Source organism: Nelumbo nucifera, chromosome 1 (genome assembly GCF_055504915.1).
Source record: "Nelumbo nucifera cultivar China Antique chromosome 1, China Antique-T2T, whole genome shotgun sequence".
NCBI classification, from domain to species: Eukaryota; Viridiplantae; Streptophyta; class Magnoliopsida; order Proteales; family Nelumbonaceae; genus Nelumbo; species Nelumbo nucifera.
The window spans coordinates 183,927,570-183,951,371 of NC_142649.1; the positions used below are offsets into that span (position 1 = coordinate 183,927,570).

The following is a 23,802-nucleotide window of genomic DNA, read 5'->3' on the forward strand; positions in this document are numbered from 1 at the left end:
CTAATTCAAATCGAGCTCTAAGTCCGATAATTTATGAGCGAACCCCTACAACACAGGGCCCCTTCGCTAATTTAACATTAAATCAAACATTCTAGGGTCACGTGTAACGGACTATGACAAATAGTTAACGGGAAGAGAGTTGTCTCGAAACATAGGAATACTTTATAAGAGAAATAACTAAAGAATAAGGGTAGAGTTGGCCAATGTATAAACCTTAGGGGGTAGTTTAAGAAATTTGTCCATCAAAATATCTTCTGTTTCGTTTCCTTTTGATGCTAATTTGTTTTGAGAGGACGGCCTGCTTTAGGGCTTCCGTTTTATCTTTCCCTCCTTGCAAATCTTCTTTCATCTCCTTCAAGTTCATCAAATCCAAGCGGTAAGCTTCGTTTGATAATCTCAACCCTCCCGCTCACATTTTTTTTTCTGCCGATTTCTGCGTTTTCAGTTATATAACTCTGAAGTTTTTAGGGTTTCCGTCTCGTTCTCGTTAAAAATGTTGGTCTGAGAACAAAATCAATTTCTACGAGCATTTGAAGTCTTGAATTTGAAGTCTTTAAGTGTTTTACCCGTAAAGCGTGTTTATTTTATGGGCATTGAACTTTATTACGCTACCTTTAAGAATTCTGTATCATTAAACTATATTTGGGTGCTAATGCCATGCATAATGTTTTGATTCTGGTAGATGTCATATTCAAGAGAGGGAAGGTCAGTTCTCTTTATGGAGATTGCTCAAGTTGTATTTCTTTCATCGCCTTAATTATCATTGGTACATAAAAGAAATCACTTATATGTTCATCATGCTTTCAGGTCTACCTCTCCCTCCCGCTCCCCCTCACCCCATAGAGGTCATAGGTCAAGATCATTGTCAAGGTCAAGGGGGAGGAGTCGCTCCAGGTATATCTACTGGTTTTGTTTCATATTTTATGTTAGCGTTGGCATTTGGATGCTGCTCATAGCTTCTTTTTCTTTCTTTTTTTTCATGAATAGCTTGATGCATATTGTTTTGTGTGGTATTGACAATAGGAGCCAAGATTCTGGAGATGCAGCCAATCCCGGAAATAACTTGTATGTTACAGGCTTATCTACAAGGGTTACTACCAATGATCTTGAGAAATATTTTAGCCGTGAAGGAAAGGTACTTTTTTCTATCAATAACAGAATTTCATTAGATTAATATATAAACAACAGTACAGAAATCAGAGAGTTAAAAAGGCTTAACACTCCCCAAGAAAGCAACATCAAGCTCACAATACAGCCCAGTACAATTGACCCCTTCCCACACCTTGTTTTGCCAAAGCATTTGCTGTTCTTTTTACCCACTGAAATTGGATGTCCATCCCCCTAGTTAGCCATTTGATTTCCTTCCTTTTATTAGCAAACTTCCAAAGACCACTTCCCCTTTGCAGCCAGCTTAACACTAACTTTGAGTTCCCTTCAATAATTAATTTTTGTACATTCAGTTCCTTATTCTTTCTAATACCCTCCAATACGGCATAGATTTCAGCTTTTAGAGAGTCCCCAACCCCAATGGAGCCTGAATACATTGCCATCACCTTCCCACCGTCATCTAAAGACACCTCCTACACCTGAATAGCTTGCATTACTTTCACTACTCCCATCAAAATTTAGCTTTATAAAACCATTGCCAGGTGGTGACCACACAGGAGAAGCAGTAGGTTGAGCCCGAGCAGAATTTGCCACATCCACCCAGCTATTCAACATCATATCTGTAGACACATCATCAAATAGTTGCACAGATTTTAGCCAATGCACCCCCCTAACCGTTATGGCCTCAATGGTACCTTCTTTATTTCTATCCTTTTTAGAAAAATTATGGAATTCCTTTCCTCCCATAAAGTCCAGCAAGTAGCAGCTCTCACACATCTCCACATAATCCTGCCCCTTCTTTTAGGCCATCTATAAGAACAAGGAGCTAAAAAGACTTTGGATGTTTGACAAGGGGGTCCACTTGGAACCTAAAAGGGAGAAAAACCATTCATAAATAACAGAAGCAAAGGGGCAAGAAATTAATAAGTGGTAAGAGCTTTCACCATTAGCCGTATAGAGAATGCACCAATCGGCGACAAGCACCAATAAGGCCTTTTCCGTTGGGGTAAGTCACAGGTGTTACATCTTCCCAACTTCCCAAGGAAGCTTCCCAATAGAAAGCTCCAATCCTTGGAGGAATTGGCTCACCTCAAACTTCCTTAAAGGGGAAACTTTGTGCAGGGTTACTGTTAGAAGGCAAGAGGGACTTAAAAAAGGTAGCACAAGAGAAAGACATGGAATGAGTTAGAGTCCACAATCTCTTATCCCTTTAAGAGGGGTCCAACACCGCCTCATTTAAGATTTGAATCAAATTCAATACACTTTCAGCTTCTGAATCCCTTAGGCCTCTCCTAATCCCCAGATCCCATTCAAACCCAAATTTGGACTGAGAAGAAACTAGAAAACTAGATACAACCTTGCCTTTTTACCGAGAAAGTGAAAAAAAAAAGGAAATTGTTCTTTCAAAGGTAAATCACCCACCCAAATGTGTTCCCAAAATTTAATTTGATTCCTAGAACAAAGGTCACATACATGATTTGTTGCAGAAAAGAGGGTAGAATTGCATGTATGGATTTCCAAGGAGAGGCATCAGCTGATCTTGCTGAGGTCCCTGTATCCCAGCCATCCTCTACCTGACCATGAAAACTCAAAATTACTCTAGTCCACAGCTTCCCCCTTTCACCTTCCAGCTTCCACAGCCATTTTCCCAACAAAGCTTTATTTTTCTTTCAAACATTACCTAGTCCCAACCTTCCATCAACCCTACTTTTAGGAACCAATTCCCAATTCACCTTGCCAATGTAGATTTAATCAAAGTGATTCTGCCATTCAGAGATAAGTAATTCTTCTTCCTAGAGGCTAACTTGTTCTGAAACCCATCAATTACAGGGCTCCAAAAACTCTCTTTCTTCGGATTATCTCCAAGGGGCATCCCCAAATAATTCATAGGCCATTGAGCCACCACACACTCAAAACTTCTGCTCTTTCCCTTATAGCTCCCTCTTCCATATTAAGCCCCACTACACAACTCTTATCAAAATTCACCCTCATATTTGGCATCTGTTCAAAAACTTGAATCACCAACTTCAAATTCTTGGCTCATCTCACCTCCTCCCCTTCCCAGAACAAAATGGTATCATCATCAAACTGTAAATGGGTAATAGGTACACTAGCTTCTCCAACTTTCCACCCCCTCACTAGACCTCTCGAATTTTCTCTCTCAATTAACCTCCTCAACACCTCTAATTCCCCTAATAGTTGGAATGTGATCCACCACAACTCCATTACTAGGATAGAATAATGACAAGACTCAATACATTCTAGTATCCATTTGCACCATTTCTCCCCGAAGCCAAAACAATCCAACACTTGCATCAAGAAAGATCAATCAACCATGTCATAAGCCTTCTCTAGGTCTACCTTGCACACAATCCCTTTCCTCCTTGTTTTTCTCACACATCAATTATTGGTTTTAATACAATAACCAGATATGGGGTTTTACAATTTAGTGTTATATTTTCACTACCCTGTTTCAAGTTTTGAACTTTGAGAATTACTCAATTTTAGCTTGATTTAATTGTTACAAATCTGAGGAATGCCTTTTTGATAACTTTTCTGAGAACTGACAAGATCTGACAGTGCTATAGTAGTTGCAAAGCCTTAAACCATAGACCACATTGTTCGAAAGTATTTCTGACGTTCAAGTTTATTATGAGTTTTAGAAGGGTTTTATGTGTAGCATCGTAGAACAGAGGAAAAAGAATTTAATCAAAGCAATAACGTAGTATAAGGATTAATGGTTACATTTCCTCATTTCAAGGACCATTGTATGTCCTGAAGGTAGATGTTAGCTTTAGTTTTACATGAACTTGGATGGAAATTACTGAATATAATCATTAGTCCATGATGGAATTAGTAAAACTTAAAGCTATATATTGGGGAAGGAAAGATATAATTTTGTTACTCAAGTAAATGCATCATTATATGTATATGTCCCTGTACAACTACTATCCATATACCGTGAATCTCAGTATCTGAAAAAATAAGGCTATACGTTGTCTATACAGCCCATATAAAAGTAAAAGTAAAAAAAAAAAAGAAAACAGTATGAGGGATATCCCTGAATTCCTTGTGTACAGGTAGCTGTGAGTGGGTTGTCCCTGTAACTTGCATCAATATGTCTTTCCTTCCATGCCACCCCAAAAAAAACCACAATGATAGAAGGATTTCATGATTGGCTATGTTTGGATTTCGGGGAAGAAGTGGAAAGCAATGAATATTGTGCAATTAGCTGTTAGTTTGAATGATTATTTATTCCATTTAAATCAAACTGACAGAAAACACAGTTTGAGAACTGCTGTCCTTTTTGTTTCTCTCAGTTCCTTTTCCAGAGTTGAACGGCAAAGACCAAAGAGGGATTAGTGAAATCCTTTTCCTTTCATTGCACATTTCCAGCTCTTCCCCAACCAAACACAGCCTTAGCTTCCATTGAAGAATTTATGAATGCCCTTGAGTAAATGCTGCCATTAGATTTTATGTGGATTTTGATGCAATGGATGAGCGTAACAATCAGTACGTGTTCCTTTTTTGCATCCACAACAGTAATTACCAGTTTTATTATCAAATCATGGATAAAAACTCCAATATTCCATGTTCTACACCTTAGCGGCCATTTGATGATGGCTAAAGTTGCTGAACTGAATGACTTGTTGCTTTCCTTTTAGCGGATAACATAATTAAGTACTAAAATATTAAATGGTATAATAATCTATCGAGCTTCAGCTTCATCCATTTAAGGAGCTCACAACCTCCACAACCTCCTTTAAAACTTATTCACTATAAGACAAAGGAATAAGCTTTTCAGTTCAGCCACTTAAGCTGTTATAGAATGGCTCTTGAGTATAGGTAATGTGTTTTCATCACATTTCACTGGTGAACTTTGAGGATACTGGCTGAATATGACAACCTACAGACTACAGAGAGTAAGAGATGAATGATGAAATCATAGAGGTGATATGCTCTATTGTTCTTAAATTCTGGTGATTCTTGAGATTGTCATACATACTCTTTATGTCTCCTATTTGCTAGATTCTAGGGATTCTAATTAGTTTTACTTGATGATTTATTTTAGATTTAGATCCTTTGTACAGAAGAATAATGAACTGATAATTATATCCTGTGCATTTTAACCAGGCAACCCGAAATTTTTAAGATTAAGGCTGAATTTAGTTGAGTTGTATTCTAGACAATATAATTGGGATTTTGGGCATGTGAGGTTATGTCTATGAGCCTTGATTTCATGAATATCTGGTTAAGCTGGTGCTGCAATCCTTGACACCCAAACTTAATTGCTTTAATCTTATCTTTTTTCAGATATGCCAATTGTCAATGCTGGGTTTGCATTTCCTCATTTTAGTTGATTGACCCAACCTGATAGTGTTGATCTACTCCTAGATACAGGCAGTAGAAAAGGTTTTGTGGGCAAAAAGGCAGTGTATGGGTTGAACTAATTGCAGTTTGAACATTGAAGATTGTTCTTTTGTATTTTTCTGTTGGAGAGATTTTCTGTAGATTTTACTTCTCATTTATTATTTCTGCAATAAGTATGGTTTTGGATTTGGTCAACCCATTTTTACATTATGTTTAATAATGTTAAAAAAATGTTTTCATTTTTTTTTAAGTTGAACTGAATTAGTAGAGTTTTTTCACATGTTTTCATTTTTGTCTTATCTTTTCTTCCTGTTGTTAATTGACATGTGAGGGATAAAAGACTGTTTAAATTTTAGATTTGTTACCCATAATAAAAAGATTAAATGATTGGTTGCTTTGCACAGATTACTGGGATTAGCAATGTGATATATGGTGGGTGTGGGAAGTGGTGCCCATCTTTAGAATATTCTCTTCTCTTAGTAATAATTGAAGTTGAAACTTGAGAATATCCCTTATTAGTTAATGAGACATTCTGTGCATGGTTTAAGTCTATGGTTATGCAATCTGTTTTGCTTTTTGGTTGATTTTTTAACCATGCAATCTAAACACCAGAGTACAAGCAAGATCCTTATTATTTCCTGCTGACCTTATTTTACAGAAGTAATGGGACCAGGGTTCAAAATATCATTAGACTCCGATACGCCAGAAGGGGTGTATCGATACTTTGAACAGTGCACTTTTTCTTTTTTTTTGTAGTTTTTTATCAAAATTTCAGAGAGGTGTCCATTTTTTATGTTATTTAATTATTAAAAAAAGATTTTCTTAAAATCCTTTAAAATAGGTGTATCAGTCTACAAAAGATACAATACAATATTACATTGTATCAAAATTTCAAACCTTGAATGGGACAATTCAATCATCAAACAAACATTTACAGGTTAACTACTCAGCCACTTTTGCTTGTACCTGTAATTTCTGCTTAAACCATATTTGACAGGAAAAATTCATTTTGATAATGTTTTCAAGTATCAGTTATTGCAAGACCTTATTGGGTAATATTGGACTGCAGGTTGTGGAATGCCATCTTGTGACTGATCCTCGTACAAGAGAATCTCGTGGATTTGGATTTGTAACAATGGAAACTCTTGAGGATGCTGACCGCTGTATCAAATATCTAGACCGTTCTGTGCTTGAAGGTCGATTAATCACAGTTCAAAAGGTATTAATGCATCTAGCAGATGAAGTAGAAAAATAGTGTATCTTGTAATTGAGTAATTTTATATGTACTATTTTTATGGTTTTGTTCATCTTCGGAAATGTTGCCTGATAACTTTTGGCAGCAGGTCTGGTGTGTGTAGCTCCATCGAATTCACAATCTAAGCTCTAAACAGTTGAACCTTCCCCCTCTCGACATGAGCTCTTCATCGACATCCCAAATTCATCGATTCAAATCCGACTGTTTTGCAGAGGGTTGTATGCCCTGTATACCTTTTCTTGGTTGATAGTAGTGCATGACAAGGTTGTTTTATTTGTTGTTCCGATGAAAATAAAACCTTAGAGAATAGTTGACAAGTTTTGACACATTAGATTTGGTGGTCTCCCATATTCTCATTTTTTGGTGAAGGTGAATTGTTTACATGTTCAATATCATGAGAGTTGCTGGAAGCTCTCTGCTTCAGAGTAGTAGTCAAAATATGGCCTGAATTTCAAAGATGACGGGACTGAGTCTTCAAAATGATGGTAACCTCGAATTCATATAAACCCTTCCCTAGTAGAGGTTATCATCATTCTAGAGGACAACTGCATTTCTTTTGAAATTCAGAGTGGTTTCAGTGATCTAGCAGAACAATGTGTAATTTTTTGAGCAAGTAGCTGCATTCAGTATCATGCTTCTTTGATTTTATCTCCCTGCTTTATATCTATGTACTCAGGCAAAACGGAGTCGTGGGAGGACACCAACTCCAGGCAGATACCATGGTCTGATGGACCGAAGAGGTACATTTGAACCACTGATTACTTGATTGCATGTTACATGGAATGAATTGGGGTTGGCTCAAGACTAGCTTGGAGCACTACTAGGATAGGCTTGAATGCAGCATGGCATCATGTCCTATGCCAGTTCTTGTTGGATAAGATGCAAACCTCGGCACTATTGGGCACTACCTCAATATTAACCCTGAGAATGCCTAGCAGAAAAAGGAAAAAAAGAACTGAGAAAAGGCTGGAATGGCTTTGAACTGTGACCCATGCAGGTCACCATGCCATTGATTGATACGGTAATTGTAGGCATTATCATACTGAAACATAATATGAGCGTGACTAAAAGTCTTTGGATGAGCATGCTGATCTCGGTCAATTTGCATCAATAGCTTCTTTTGTATTAATCCCCCTATATTATAGAATTATTTCTGCCCAATACCTTGACTTAAGAACTTTTATACTCTTTTGATACAAACGTTTTATGCATTTAACAAGAATACAGATCACCTTGCAAGACCTTTTCTTTTTTTTCCCTTTTCTGTAGGATTTGTGAAGCCCTCTCTTGACAGTGAGTTTATTGTCTTTAGAAAAACCGCTTGGGACTTTCTTTGCAAAAAGAAGAAAAAAAAACTCGAATTGTCGTGTTTTCAAAAGCAAACTGCAGCGATTTCCAATCATTGAAAAATTAGCACAATTTTCATTGCATGGGAATTGGTTTCTGTAACTGTTTGACTTGATTTGTGTTTGTTTTGAATACGAATTATGCAGGGCGTGGTCGCAGACGGTCTCGTAGCTATTCACCTCGCAAGCGGCAGGACAGAGATTATAGGCGAGGAAGATCAAGATCTCGCTCTCCATATGGAAGGAGGGGAGATGATTACCCGGACCTGCATAGGAGGCGTAGAGAACGCTCTTTATCAGCTGGCAGCGACGGAAATCACAGGGCAGGTTAACCCAAATTTTTATAGTTACTCCACTGAGCTTTGTCCTGTCCTGTGCATTAATTAGCTAGCTAGACGTCTTTTAAACCCTGTACCCGTGGAGCCTTTTTTCTCCCCAAGTGTGAACTTGCATGCAACTGAATTCCTTCCCATCTGTTGTCTGTATTACGTTTAACCCATTAATCCTCTTTACCGCTTCAACGAGTTCAGCTTTGAGGATTGTGTTTGACTAATTAATTGAAGCTTCCTTTTCATTTTCAGCATTACAAATTTCTGCTCTTTTTTTTTTTTTTTGACAAAATAGAGAGGATACATGATCTAACAACCTAGTGATAAATGGAGAAGGGCTACGAATTTCCACTACAATTTTACTTGTAATGTTGGAACAAATCATCATTTACCATGGCAGCTCTGCACAACTGGGGCCTACGATGCTGATGTAGGAAGGATTAGACTGCGTAACTTTTGAAGGCCTTGAGCACCTCGCTAATAATATATTATGTAGCTAGGCCAGATGTATGCCACATTAAAAAAATGGGAGAAGTACAAATCAGCCCAGCTCAGAATTTACTAGGCCCAAAGTACAGGGGGAATGCATATTGATGCCAAATTCACAATGTGGTTTATAGGGGGGACACGGTTAGTTGTAGGGGGGGGGGCGGAATTCAGAATTCTGCATCGTGTGCAGCTGTATGTCACGTTCTCAAGGTGTTTTCATGATTTTTGTTTCGGGTTTTTTACGCAAGTCGTGTTTTGATTAGGGAACTTCAGCTTTATGTCATGTTATCAAGGTGTTCATGATTTTTGTCTTCTGTTACTCGTGTTTTGATGAGGGTAATTTTAGTGGAAACGTGTGACCAGTGACCAATTTTACGATATTGTAGAAGTAGAAATCAATCAGATGATATTTATCAAAATTCACAGGAGGTTTTGATCGGTCAAAGAGATTTATCAATTCCTGTTTTGATAAGTTTCCTGCCTTTCTGGCAACTTAGATTCTTTAAAATTCTAGATGTTATACATCTCTAATATAAATGGATATTTGCCTGAGGTTATATGCAATTCATGAAAGTTTATCATAGGGGGGGAGAGGTGTTGCTAAATAAAACCTAAAAACCTAATAAAAATTGTTGAGGTGATTGAACTCTAAATTTTCCAAACTTTTTTTAAATTCAAATGCCATGCATCGTGTATGGTTAACGCATGCATAGCATTTCAATTGGTGCTGCAAAGAGCTTTAATACCAATTTTTCTGATGCTCCATGTGTTCATTTGGTCCCTCAGAAAAATGGTTACTTGTTGGAATCCGATAGATGTGACCATGGGCCGGGCTAGGTTGGGCTTTGCACCCCATCCCTGTTTTCATGGAGAATAGGGATCCTCTAATTTGCCCCACCCTATGGCCTTTGGGGATGGGTCAAATTGCCATTTTAAACAAAACCTAAGACTGAGATTGTCTAGGCCAAGTTGAAATTATCACCCTTTGTCCAGTTGTACCCTTTAGGTATCATGGTAGAAAGGGTGTGGGAGTGTGTGTTCATCAACATGGTAGCTCTATTAGAAGTTTATAAAGTAACTGGGAAATTCTACTGAAATAGCATTATAATTGAAGGTGACTGAGGCTAATGGTGTGAGGGTCTTCCCTCGAATATCAAACCTATGTTGAATGTGTGGTGTGTCAAGCTAGAAGGCTTATTATCTCTTACGTGCATGTTTGCAAAGATATTATCCTGAAAACATGTTTTCGGAGATAATAAGCTAAACTTCTATTTGTTTTTGTGACATCTTAGAAGTATTATCCTAATACCAAGGATTGAAATATTGATACGATACACCCAATATTGTTATTGACCATATCCAATACGAGATATGCTACGACTAGAGGTGTATTTTGTCAGTTGTGCGTATCGAGGCATATTAGGTTAATACGTAATATCGCATTGTATCGATCGACACATATCGATAGACTGATACACTCCCTTCTACTAAAGAAGATGACACTAAAGGGGTTCGATATTTCAAATAAATGAAATAAAATAACTTTCATTAAATTTAGTATTTACATGTACTCCAAATATATATTTGGATGGTTTTGAAAACCGGACCAGATCAGACAGTTGGATTGTTCGGCTCATAAACCAGCTAAGGTATTGGTTTTGTTTTAATATCGTACCATTATTTTACCAAAAATCATTGAATTGGTCAATGAACTGTTGACTTGGATGGTTTGATTGCAGAACCATTCAACCCAGACAACAATTGCGGTTTAATATAATTTATTTAGAATTAAAAAAAAAAAACAAAATAATAAAACATAGCAAAAGAGAATGAAAAGAACAACCTCATATCAAAGAGAAAGAGAGAGAGAGAGAGAGAGAGAGAGAGAGAGAGAGAGAGAGAGAGAGAGATCTTAGATCATTGTTGCTGTCGTTGTTGCCATCATCGGTACATGTCACCTTCTTCTTCTTCTTCTTCTTCTTCTTCTTCTTCTTCCTCTTCTTTCTTAATCGACTACCCTCTTCTCATTCTCACTCTCAACCTCCATCTCATAACTTTTATATCCATCTTACCCTAATATTCCAATCCAATGGGTAAGATGAGATATAACATGATTTTAAGCTTTTAATGGTTAAATGTTCAAACTGTTCGACTCGGACGGTCGAATCGCTGACTCGGAAACTCGTGGCCAATGGTTTCGTTTCTGGGCCAATTTTTAAAACCTTGCATGTTTGTGTTTAAAAAATAAAAATAATAATATTTAAGATTAATATATTTATAAACTAATGAAATATATAATCTATCAAATCTACATTAAAATCAAAAGATGATTTTAATTTCAAGAAATTTATATAAATAAAATATTAATAATAGAATAATTATTTTAGTACTTAAAATTTATATATATATATATATATATATATATATATATATATATAAATTGTTAATTAATATTTTAATTTACATTACATTAAATAAAAACATATTAACCATTTACAAAAATAAAAGTTGTTTATGAAATATTTGAGAATATATTAAATAGAATCTATCAAATCTACTAATCAACATTTATATAAAAATGGTTTTTAATTTTAGAAAAATTATAGAAACAAAAATATTAGTAATGGAATAATTAAAAATTACAAATTTACATATGATATGTATCTTAGAAAATTTAAAAGATTTGATATATTTCAAATTGTGATTATAAACTTTTATAAATTATTAATTGATATTTTAATTTACATTTGTGAATTTAATATTTGGTTGACTTTTTTGTTAATGTAAAAAAGTAAAAATATAATTGATATAATAATTAAAATATAATGTGGGCATATATTATGTGTGTCAGACTCTTGATTAATGTATTATCAATAAAATTGTATGAAATTTATACATATACCGTATTAATTGTAATATATTTTTCATATATATCATTAAAATATACATTTTGTTTGTATTTATATATTATTTACAATTATTTGATTTTAAATTTAATATGATTAATATATTTATGAAATTTATATACATTTTCCTAATATATCTATATTTTTTATCTGTATCCATACATTTCCAAAGTATATTCATATCTGTATCTATATCTAAATTATCCAATATAATACTTAATACTATACTTTAATCTTTACCCTAGCTTAGTGTTAAGTGTTAAATCTCTATATTGTATTCACTATTCAGATATGTCCCCATAGAAAACATCTACCACTCATGTCATGGGAAGGAACCTTACCTTTTTTTCTTTCAAACCAAATAGGGGTGTAGAGTAGAGCTGTCCTAAATTCCTAGAGATCGGCTTCAGTCAGAGCTTCGCAGGCAATGAATGAATGAATGAATGGCGAATAAGGGTTGGGTCCGGTGGGGAGCATATGTGGGCCCCCATGCCTTTCAGAGAAAGCAGGATATTTGGTAGTGCGCTCCAGCTGCAGCTGCTGGAATTGGGAGCGGACTTTAAACCAGCATTTCAATTAGGCACATAATAACAGTGATAGGGACTGCACTTGAGAGTTGCTTTCCATGGATAAAGAACTAAAGGGTTTCCCACTGCTGCCTTCCTGACACGTGTACTTCATATAAAATCTCTTTATTATTTTATCGGCTCGGCTCGGTTCGGTTCGGCGCTCTTGAATGTCGTATAGGCTTTGGCTCACTTTTCAGCTTTCACGCTTCCCCAACCCCAACTTTCAAATTTCAAATTTTGAATTCAAAATCATCCTTTCCGTTTCTTCCCAACACTCTTCCGTGCGCCGTTTTGGTATACATCTCAAACAGTGAGAGTTTGGCTGGCTTATGGGGTAAGAAATATCAAATATCGATATTTTTTTGTTTTTTAAGTTTTTTTTATGTTATTTATGATGATGTGCATTTTAGCAGCTCTCTGGTCAGGTAATTTTGATGTTTGATTGAATAATTCCTATCTGGAATGTGGCTTGGATGGCTAGTTGAATGGTTCCTGCTTGGAAAGTGGCTTAGACGCCTACCTGAATGGTTACGAGGTGGGTCTGATGCCTAGCTAAATGGTTACGAGCTGGAGATGTGACTCTGATGCCTAATTGAATGGTGACGAGCTGGAGAGATGGCTCTGTTGCCTAACTAAATGGTGACGAGTTGGAGAGGTGGCTCTGATGAGACTTGCAAGGAAACAATGTCAGAGTGCCCAGGTTGCTTTACCCGGGATGGGCACTCCAATGCTTAAGTTAGTGAATCAGAGATTTTAAGATAATTAAATGTGAGAGAACTAGAGAGCTGCGAGAACTAAATTGTGCATCTACCCCCTGGAGTTGGAGGTAAGGCCTTTATATAGGTATATTGTTTGGCGTGAGCATCACGCAACATGTCCGGGATCTCTGGGAGGACGTGCCTAACTGCTCTGAAGTCTTCAGAGGTAGTCGTGCACGTAGGCCGATCTTTGTGCCTTACTCGGTTTCTCCCAAAACATTCGGTGTGAAAGCTGATTTTCGAGAGACTCGGGAGTGATGGGATGCATGTAGAAATCGACGACGAACATGTCTCGTAGATCGCCAAGTCGGTGCTAGAGGCAGGTCGCCAGGTCGGCAATAGGGGCAGGTCTCCAGGTCGGTGCTAGAGGCAGGTCGCCAGGTCAGCGCTAGAGGCAGATCGCCAGGTCAGCACCAGGGGCAAGTCACCAGGTTGGCGCTAGAGGCAGGTCGCCAGGTTGGCGCTAGAGGCAGGTCACCAGGTCAGCACCAAGGGTAGGTCGCCAGGTCGGCGACAGTGCCAGGTCGCTAGCTGGGACTCCATCATTTTGGCTAAGGCAAATTATCGCATCGATGGTTCTAGGTGTCACCCATTTGTTCCGATATGCCATATATCATAATGTTAGTGGAGGGCCAAATCTGCCCTCATCAATTTAAATGCTTGAATTCGACGACACAAATGCCCTTTACAGAAATTGATATTTACACATTGGAATCAAGATTCAAAGAAAACAATTCTTTTGATGCATTGATCCCACAAAAATGACACATTAACGGGCTCACTCGTTTTTGGGATATCATATGTTAGTAATGTAATTAGTCAACGCTAGGCATATCGTGTTTTTATGCAATTTCCCTTTTTCTTTTCCAACTTTGGTGGTAAATCCATAAATCACGAACTTTGATTATTGTTGTAGCCCCACATTACGTCAGTGCAGCTTGGACCACAGCAATACGAATTGGGATCCGCTGTGGGCGCCTCACAACGATCTTACAGGTACATCTGCATCATCAGAAACATTTTCCATAAATAATAACATATAAATATGGGAGATGTTTTCAATACACAGTGGGATGTTCATGTAAAGTCGGTGTGAGGCACCATATGTAAGGAGCAGATCCGGTCTCCAGCAATACATCAGCCATCAAGGCTGCCATTTCACATTTTCACCACGTGTTGTATGGTGAAAACTAGGAGTGCTCACGATTCGATTAATTGGACCATGAGCCTTTTTTGTAACCGAACCGGTACTATCTGTTTTTAGAAAACTGGTAACTAAAACCAATCGGTTGACTGATTCGGTTTATCGGTTTTTCTATTTTTACAATACATATTATATAAATATATAAAATATAATATTTTAAATAATAAATATTATATCATATATTATAACTATATATTTATATATAATGCATAGTTATTAATTTATAATACATGAAAATATTAAATATAATATATATATACAATATATAAAAATATATGTATACCGGTCAGTTCGATTAACCACTGATTTTCTATATTGGTTAACCAATACCGAATCAACCGGTTCAATTAACCAATTTTTTAGTTTGGTTTCGGTCGGTTTTTCAATATTTGTTGCTCACCCCTAGTGAAAACTCTACTATGGTTTCAAAACTGTGATGTGTCTGGCAAGCAAACTTTTACAACCGTCAAGCAGGATGATTGAATCAGCCAGGGTTTTGATTCCGTTTCAGCCCCAAATCAATTAGCAATCTGCTAAACCAGGCGGTTGAACCATCAACACATTTGACCCAGACGATGATTTTTTAGTCATTTTATATTTTAATTATTTTTATTTTTGTTAAAGCATAAGCTGATTTGTCCAGATTGGATGATCAAAAGGGATGATCATGGCCATGGGCCAGGCCAGGCTAGGGTTTTTATGGGATATCAACAATATTAAGGCCAGGCCGCGCCAGCCTTGAGCTGGGCTTTTATTGGGTATCAACAGTAGTAAGGCCACATCAGGCTGGCCCCAAGCCAGGTCTTTATAGGGTATCAATAGTATTAAGGCCTATCAAACCCCTGATCTGGAAGTGGCCAAAGTGGTTCTAGTTCCAAATTAGTCTTAAAACATTGGTGTCTAACATTGTTTGTTATTAGTAGATCCTTATTATAAATCATCTTATGTTTTTCCCATAAAAAATCTTTATACCTCCCATGACGATTTTAACAAATACTGAAACATTTTTTTAGTTTTATTTTAAAATTAAAACAGTTTCAATTATACATATTTATACATGTTTTTGCATTATACATATTTATATTTGTACTCTTTCCAAACTGAACCTTGTGATCAAATCTTGTTGCCACTAAGGTTAGAGTTATGGGTACGGGAGATGGGCTAACCCCTCCGGGTTGTATAGTGCATGATGCAAAAGAGAGAGAGAAAATATCCCCAATTGAATGATTTCTACTATTATGCTCAGTTTGGAAAGAATATGAATGCAAATATGTACGATGCAGATACATATAAAATAATAATGTACGATGCAAATACATATAAAATAATTCAAAATACAAGATTTTGCAATGTACATAATTGTATTTGTATTCCTTCCAAACTGAGCCTTAAATTCAATAAGACGGGAGAAATGTTGACAATCTTCTTATTAGGGTTACCAAAAAATGCCCTATTTGTGACGAATCACCCGATTTTTTACGTGAACAAATTAATGACTTAACAATATATCAAAGACATTTGTATTGAAGCTTTTTTTGAAGGACTAAGGTCAATTCCATTAATCAATAAAACTCAGTATTACATCTCCCATTGTAAAAGATTGTTCAATGAAGGAGGGAGTATTAGACATTTAGACCAATTAACTGGCCTAGTACAATGTAAGGCATGTTCAGCAATGCAATGGGTTGGCCCCTTGTTTGCTTTTTTTTTTTTTTAACAAAAAAGAAGAATACTTCATTATCATATGAAAGATATATACATAATACATCATACATCCAGTCCAGAGTCAAGCAGCTGGTATAACAGATTCTGACTATTCTCACAGGCCCTAACCCTATACAACAAAAGTATACATCAAAAAATATTTTAGAAAACTAGACAACTGTGCTTTCAATTTCTTTCCATCCAGTTGCACTGCTGCTGTTGAAACTCCATTATTGTGTTACTGGGTCATAAGATATTAATATCCATCCACATATAAAGAGAATTCATAATGAGCAAATTGTTCTAGCCAAATGGTTCTAGCAAATTGTGATTTATGTTTTCCTCTTCCTGTTTACAAACAGGGTAGATTCTCTGTTTAAGGTAAGAATCTGAGTTTGTTCCTTGTTAATAAACCATCCCCAATATACTTTCCATATGAAAAAGTTGGAACCTTCAACTTTCATATACTCCCCTAGTCTATCTTCTGTGCTGATGTAGATGGATAAGCAGACAAAAACGATTGGTAGACAGATTTGGCATTACAATCTCATGACTTAGAATTTTTTCCCTAACAATTGGTCCTTACAACCTCTCCCCATTGGTTGAACTCTTTAACACATGAGATTGGATGATTTTCATTCACCACTAACTGTAATTTTTGTAACTTCCATTCTCATTCAGTAACTCCGCCACCCTCATAGATTGGTTCTTTCTAACAGTTGGAACCCATTAATCTAAAAGATGTTAAAGCCTTCCCCATTCCTTACTTGCCAACACAAATTTTGTCTCAACTCCTCACTTGTCTTCAAGACATGTTTCCACCAATTAGAGTCTAAGCTTATGGGTTGACAACTAAATATAGAATTGGTGCCTAAGTAGTTTGATTTAATTACACACACCCATTATCCTCCAGACTTGTTAAAAACCTCCAAACCTGCTCCCAAACAAGCTTTATTCATCTCATGCACTTTCCTTAAACTCAAATCTCCCTTATTTTTTGTTTATAACAAATTTCCCATTTAATTTTGTGAGTTCTGATCCCCTAGCCACAAAAAAAAAAAAAAAACTCGGAAATTTCTCAAGTTGTGATGTCATTTTCTTTGGCAACATCGTGTCTGTTTGGCATCAATGTCGTTGCTCCAGAAAATGGAAACACATCAGCGCCACGTTGGAAAAAATGGTGCTCCAAGAAACATCAGTTTGTTTGGAACCATTTTTTATGAAAAAATGGTGCTCCAAGCTACGTCATAGAAATTGGGAAGGCATGGCTTGGAGCAATGTCGAATTTAGCGTTTCCTGGAGCTGCAACTCATTGCTGCCAACAAGGACATGATGTGGCACTAGATAATAGGTACCAGTGCTGAAAACGTTTCCTGGAGCATTGGTACCAAACAGAAAACGTTGTTGTTGCTCTAGAAAATGTCATACCTAGCAGCAACGTTTCCAAACAAAAAAATACAATTTTCTCATAAAACGGTGTTGTATCTGCACTATCAATGCCAAACATATACATCACCACTCCCATTGCATATACAGGAATTGCTTGAGCACAGGCTTTATTAATATTGTTCTTCCAACCTGTGATAACAACTTGGCTTTGATGTTCTTGTAAGCTAACACTTTCTGCTTCCCCACCCCACCCATTATCTAATTCCCAAATATTTATCATTCAAAGATAGAATTCTAAATCCCATCATCTTCTGAATTTTTTTGGTGCCTTCTATGTACATTACTACTAAAAAACATTCCTGATTTCAATAGATTTATTTCTTGATTCGATATTTCTTCAAAACACCCCATTATTTCCTTTGATTACCTGCGGTTATTCAACATCAGCATTGTAAAACATGTAATCATCCTCAAAAAGCAGATGTATAATGGACACCTCGTTTCCTTTGATCTTAAAGCCCCACATATTTTCCCTTCTGCTTCGGCTTTCTCCGTCCTGGCTAACCCATTGACCAATAAAGCTTACCGAGTAATCTGGTTGAGCTCAAAGAATACCTCTGCAATCTGCACCAACAGAAGCTTGGTCTGGCCCAACCCCGAGCCTCATATATAAGCTTAGGCCAGGCTTTGGGCCTATGCCATTAATTACATTATATTTAATGAATATAATACTTTATATTATTTGACATATAATTTATGTATAATAATACATATTATCATTTGTAGAAATATAAAATATATGCTGTGATTTTGTAATATATATGAGTTCGACTATGATATGGAAAAGATATATGATATCCAAAAAACAATTGACCAATAAATTGGAATCATAACAATAGTAGAGAATAAGGTATTATTTATCAAAATTCATGGATGGTTTTTGATTGATCAAAACTCTTTCCATCCATACCATATCTTTTCCACATCATAGATTTTCTGAATTCAACTATGATATGAAAAGGGCTCATAGAAACCTACTCAAGAAATTTGTACTTGAAATGTTGGGCCCAAGCCCAAAATATTTTTAAGCCAAAGAGGGCTGAACCCCTAATTATAATTGAATGGGGGGAGAGAGAGAGAGAGAGGAGCCTGAATCTGCTGCTATTCACGCCGACCACACAGCATATTCCAGCTGCACATTGGGAGAGATGTGGCTGTGAGGTTGGTGCGAAAGAGAGAGAGAGAGAGAGAGTTGCATAGTGATCTTAACATGATGTCAAAGCAAGTATAAATATTCTATAGTAAAGATGTTGCATTTAAGGTTTAAAATTTTAAGATATAAAATATTCAATCCGGATCTTCTATCTATAAGAATTTTTCCGTCATCCACCCACAAGATACTACAGCTGTACATTGGGAACATCTCTCCATAAATGGTAATATGTAAATACAGAAAATATTCCCAATGTAAAGTGTAGTGTCTTGTGGGTAGGATTCTTGTGGATAGGAGATATTCCCAAAAAGTACTAGAAATTTTAAGATACATAGTGAGATATATCTATTCTGCGAGGTGCCAACTGGTTTGTTGGTAAGGCCCCTTGCTGGTTGTAGTAGAGGTCTCGGGTCCTACTGTGTAGCCCAATGGAGAGAGAGAGAGAGAGAGCTAAAACTTTTTGCATAGTGGTCTGAACATTATGTCAAGGCAATTGAGATATGCCTAGCTGCTAGGTGCCAACTGGTTTCTTGGTAAGGCCTCTTATTGGTTGTAGGAGAGGTTTCTAATCATGTTATGTAGCTCCATGGAGAGAGAGAGACGCCTAGGAATGCTCTTATATGGTAGAATGGTTAATGATTAGTATACTTGTATATACTTAAAATTTATTTTAGGGTAAATTACAAAGATCCCCCTATGCTATGGGGTCTATGACAAAAACCCCCTATACTATGACGTGAGACAAAAACCCCATTGACCGTTAAGTCAGATGACGGAATACATTAAATTACTAAAATATCCTACTAAATTTTTTCTATTTTCTTTTTTTTGCCAATTTTCTCTTAAAACATATTTAACTTATTCACTGACTGATTGGGTTCAGGCAACGAAGCCGAGATACAGATTTTATATATTGTTATTTTTTATTGTGACATTTCTCTCTATCCTACTTTGAGGAGTGTATCTCTGCCCTTTTTTTATCCCTTTTGGTATGCCTCTTCTTCGTTGCAGTCAAACAGAAGAGACCGGAATAGAACTTGAAAAGTTTGAATTTCTTTTATATTATTTCTCTCTCTCTTTTATTCATGTCATCATATCTGGGATCTCGCCCACACTCTATTATAATAATTTCTTTTTTCTGTTATATCAGAGTGGAGTAATGGAAATTTTCCACAAAGCCAAGGCTGTTCGTCTCGGAGCCACCATGAGAAGTACCTCTTTGTCGGACTTCGAGTTCACCATCTCTCTATCCCCTCGAATGGCCTCTTCCAATCTCTGTCCAGCCTACGAGCCCTTCTACAAGGGCCAACTTCTCCCTCTCCATCTCTCCCCCCGCCTCTCCATGGTTTGAATTCTCCTGCTAGCCTCGTCCAGCTCTTCGTTTTGCTCCGACTCCACTACCACCGCTTCTCGAAACTCGACCGGAAGCTCCAATGACTCCAGCTCCTCTTTTTCCGGTGATCTCGTCTTGTTCCCCGAGTGTGACACGTCGCGGCCGAGCTCGGTGACCGAGGAAGACGAGTTTAAGCGTCTCAACCACAATTATCACCATCAGAGCCCACAGATCAAGAAATCCAAGTACTTCTCTCTAGCGAGGTTCTCTTTTGTGTTTCACAAAGACAACAACAAGCATAGAGATCAAGAGAATGTATCGGGTCCTTCTTCTGTGAAGCGGATGAGCACGTCAACCAAGGACGTGATAAGGAAGTATTTGAAAAAGGTGAAACCTTTTTACGATAAGTGATCATAGAAGCAGCAACAACAGAAGACGGCGGCCATGATAATTGGTTTGACAATTTAAGTTTACGGATCTGGGCTCTTGGGCTCTAAATTTATTTGGCTTATGGGTGTTCGACTTTTCTAACAATTTACATTTACGGATCTACTTCCATGTTATGGATGAGAATGGAAATGTTGGCGACGCCATTGAAGGTTCTTCGTTCATTTTCAAGGGGACTAGAGTGCATGAGTTGAAGCAAAAGTTAGAAGAAGAAACAGGGATCGAGGATCATGAAGTCGGGGAAGATGAATAATGTTTTTTTTTTCCTTGTCCAAATAATTATTACAAGGGTATTATAGGGATTAGAAAATATTATAACAGCCTTTTTGGAGGGAAGGCTAACGGAAGGGTCTTTGTCTCACCGTCATTGTATAGGGGGGTCTTTGTCACAGACCCCTAGTACAGGGGGTCTTTGTAACGTACCCTTTATTTTATTTGTATAATTGGTTTGAATTCATTGTTTATATTATTATAAAATGCAAAAATTATATACATTGGTTCCTAATTAGTTTTTTTATTCAACATAGGGTCTGTTTGATTTACAGTTGAAATCAGAACTGAATCCCTCAGAATCAGAATAATCTGTTTCTATAGTATGTTTTGATTTAAACATGATTTCAATGGACATTAGAATCAGCTCTGATGGGATTTCATTCCTAAGGGAAGAAGAGGGAATGACAATTTCCTCAAATGGGAAAATTTTATTTCACCAGCATTCTAATTCCATACCTCTATTCCCGCAAACCAAATAGGCCCTTAGTTTTTCTTACAAATATTTGGGTGGTGATCGAAAGTTACTAAACTGGGTAAAGGAATTAGCAAAGAAAGAGGGAAAACTTTGAAGACTTTGACAAGTATAAATGAGATGACCTTTGATGATGCTGAATTTTGGCGTGGACCTCTTTATATGGGACCCATTTCTCCTGAATAAGTTACAACTTACAAGCCATCAGACACAATTAATGGTCATGCTCCCTGATCTCTAACTAATATATTAATATCTTGTCTAATAACCTATTATTTTCTGTCAAAGCAGTTTAATTTGGAGGTCTTTTCTTCCTAAATCCTAATAACCGGATCTTGTCCCTCTGGTGGCTTTACTCAGGGGAACGTCGATAAAGATATGTATGAACAAAAAGGAAAAGGCCAAAAGTAAGTTTCTTTGCAGCTTTTACCAACTTGCCTCCACATGTACTTTTCACTTTTCAGTAGTTAAATAAAAAAATAAAAGAATGGCGAAGCATGAGAAGAGTGGCAACCAATTTTTCATTTCAAAAGTGATTCCGCTATAAAGGCAAGACCAAGAATTAGAGCTGGCAAAAAGTTAATCTTATCCGCAAACCTGGTTAGGGTCTCATATTTAGCTATATGAATGGGAGAATGACTCGACCTGATTCAAAAAAATTGGGTTGGGTCATGGATAAATTCGTTGATCCGTTTGTCAGGTCTAATTGGGACTATTTATGCATTGTTAAAAATTTACACTTTTTAATTTTTTTTATTTAACCTTTATTCTTTGAATTGTTAAATGTTCAAATTTTTTAATTTTATATTTGGAGTTTTAAGATTAATTCCTTTAATTTTGGCATTTTTCATATATTTTTTCTTTATGTTTTTAAATTTTAGTATGACCCGAATTGACCCATGGGTCAACCCTAACCCAAACATTTAGGGTTAGGGTCTATCATTTGACAACCTAACCCAAAAGTCAACCTAACCCGAAATCAACCTGAAGTGTCTTGACCCAACCCACCCAACCCAATTGCCAGGTCTACCAAGAATATATTTGGTTGGTTATTTGGAACTGGAGAGTGGGCATTTAATCATGGACCCGGACTTTCATCTGTTTACTTTAAGGGCTGTAACCTAGGCTGGACGGCTTATGGTCTTTGATCCCATGCCTCTGTATTTGGAGGACCATGAGTGATCATCTCAGCTACTGGATGATTGGCCAAGGGTTGTTTACCTATGGCACTACCCCTGTACTCCTCGTCTTTACTAGTGCTTCTATTTCCATCTTGTACCAAAAAAAAAAAAGTAAAATTCTGAATAGGACTGGCCCCGAAGCCCAGGCCAAATTCAGTGTGTCAAATTTCTAATTGGGTGACCGATTTACACTATACCCCTAGTATGCCGAAGATTTGAGATGTAATGTGGGCTGTTTCATGGCCTGTATTGTTTTTTTTAATGAAAAAATTAATAAAATAAATTAACAAGAAAAACTAGAGATTGAAAAAAAAAAGCAAAAATTTTGAATTTTGATGTATACAATTATTTATATATGAAATAATAAAATAAAATTGAAAATAAAAATTTATATACATATATACATACATACATAATATACATAGATATGTGTGTATTGGAGGGGGGCATACTAGGCCATCATCCGAATTGTACTGAGCTAGGCCAGCACAGGTCACTTTTTTTGTGCCATTCATGCTGACCACGGGCCTCAAAACCCAGGCCCGGTATGGCACAGGGTTTGCTTATATAGTGACCAGGCCAGGACTGGCATGGCCCAAGTCGTGCTAAGCCATTCCAACCTGCAGGCGGCCCAACCCACTTTTCTAATGGGGTTTTCTAAGAGAAATAATAAGTAAAAATGGGTTTTAACTTCCAATCACAAATCTAAGTGTGCACTTTATTCTAGCTGATAAGGCAACTTTTGGGCCCTAATACCAATAAAAATAATATTTTTAACATAATTTTTAGAATAGGTTAACTTTTTCCTCTCTCTCTCCATCTTCTTCTTCTTCTCTGCATCTGAGTTGTTAACTCAGAGCAGAAATGCTATGAGTTATTCTTTTGAAGCAATTAGAAGAATACATGAAACACCGTATTAAGTACACGAATCAGTGGTTTGGTTCCAACTACTAAGCCTATTAGAGGTATCTGAATCAGTTTTGAACACCATTAAGCCTAAAAATCAGGATTTGAAGAGGTCTATGAATATGCCAAGTAGAGAAGTAAGATACACATAACAAAATGCAAAAACGCAAAATTGGGCTTCACCATTTTAGCTTGCAAATAATCCAGCAACTAAAAAGGTTCACAAAAAAGTAGAAATCTATGACCAATATTTATTGATGTTGGGAGAGACTTATTCAATGGTTTGAAGGAGGAAGGAGATGAACAATATTTCTGTCCCTATTTGATAATTAACCAATTTTAATAATTAGGTTAAAAAAATTATTTTTATTGATATTAATGCCCAAAAATTGCCTTATCCCTTTTTTTCTCTATCCTTGTTAATGGGTCTGAATATTAATTACATTAACAAAGAGACCCTCTCACACCTTCTTTGTTTATAGTTGCAATGTTGGCCTTATTTAGTTTATGGCCTATGGCAGTATGCATTTTGAAAGAACAGCGTTAAATG

The 23,802-nt window shown here is 36.6% G+C and overlaps 1 protein-coding gene and 1 pseudogene across 2 annotated transcripts; both read left to right on the plus strand.

Moving 5' to 3' along the window:
• The first annotated feature begins 228 nt into the window (after window positions 1-228).
• LOC104596011 (serine/arginine-rich splicing factor SR45a-like) lies at window positions 229-8,669 on the plus strand. Of its 2 annotated transcripts, XM_010256983.3 has the most exons (7): window positions 237-376; window positions 683-705; window positions 808-894; window positions 1,024-1,135; window positions 6,548-6,697; window positions 7,410-7,473; window positions 8,227-8,669. In XM_010256983.3, exons 2-7 carry the CDS (start codon window positions 683-685, stop codon window positions 8,409-8,411), a joined length of 621 nt encoding a protein of 206 aa, XP_010255285.1. In that variant the 5' UTR covers window positions 237-376; the 3' UTR covers window positions 8,412-8,669. The 2 variants fall into 2 exon arrangements, with proteins under 2 accessions (XP_088751682.1, XP_010255285.1); XM_088895556.1 differs by lacking the exon at window positions 683-705 and having other exon boundaries at window positions 229-376.
• A 10,935-nt stretch (window positions 8,670-19,604) lies between these two features.
• On the plus strand, window positions 19,605-20,829 carry LOC148804238 (putative membrane-associated kinase regulator 1; annotated as a pseudogene).
• The last annotated feature ends 2,973 nt before the right edge of the window (window positions 20,830-23,802 follow it).

Coding starts and splice junctions, on each gene's coding strand:
- LOC104596011 (XM_088895556.1), top strand. CDS start 273: ATGCTAATTTGTTTTGAGAGGACGGCCTGCTTTAGGGCTTCCGTTTTA. Junction 895..1,023: donor AGGGGGAGGAGTCGCTCCAG/GTATATCTACTG, acceptor TATTGACAATAG/GAGCCAAGATTCTGGAGATG. Junction 7,474..8,226: donor TGGTCTGATGGACCGAAGAG/GTACATTTGAAC, acceptor CGAATTATGCAG/GGCGTGGTCGCAGACGGTCT.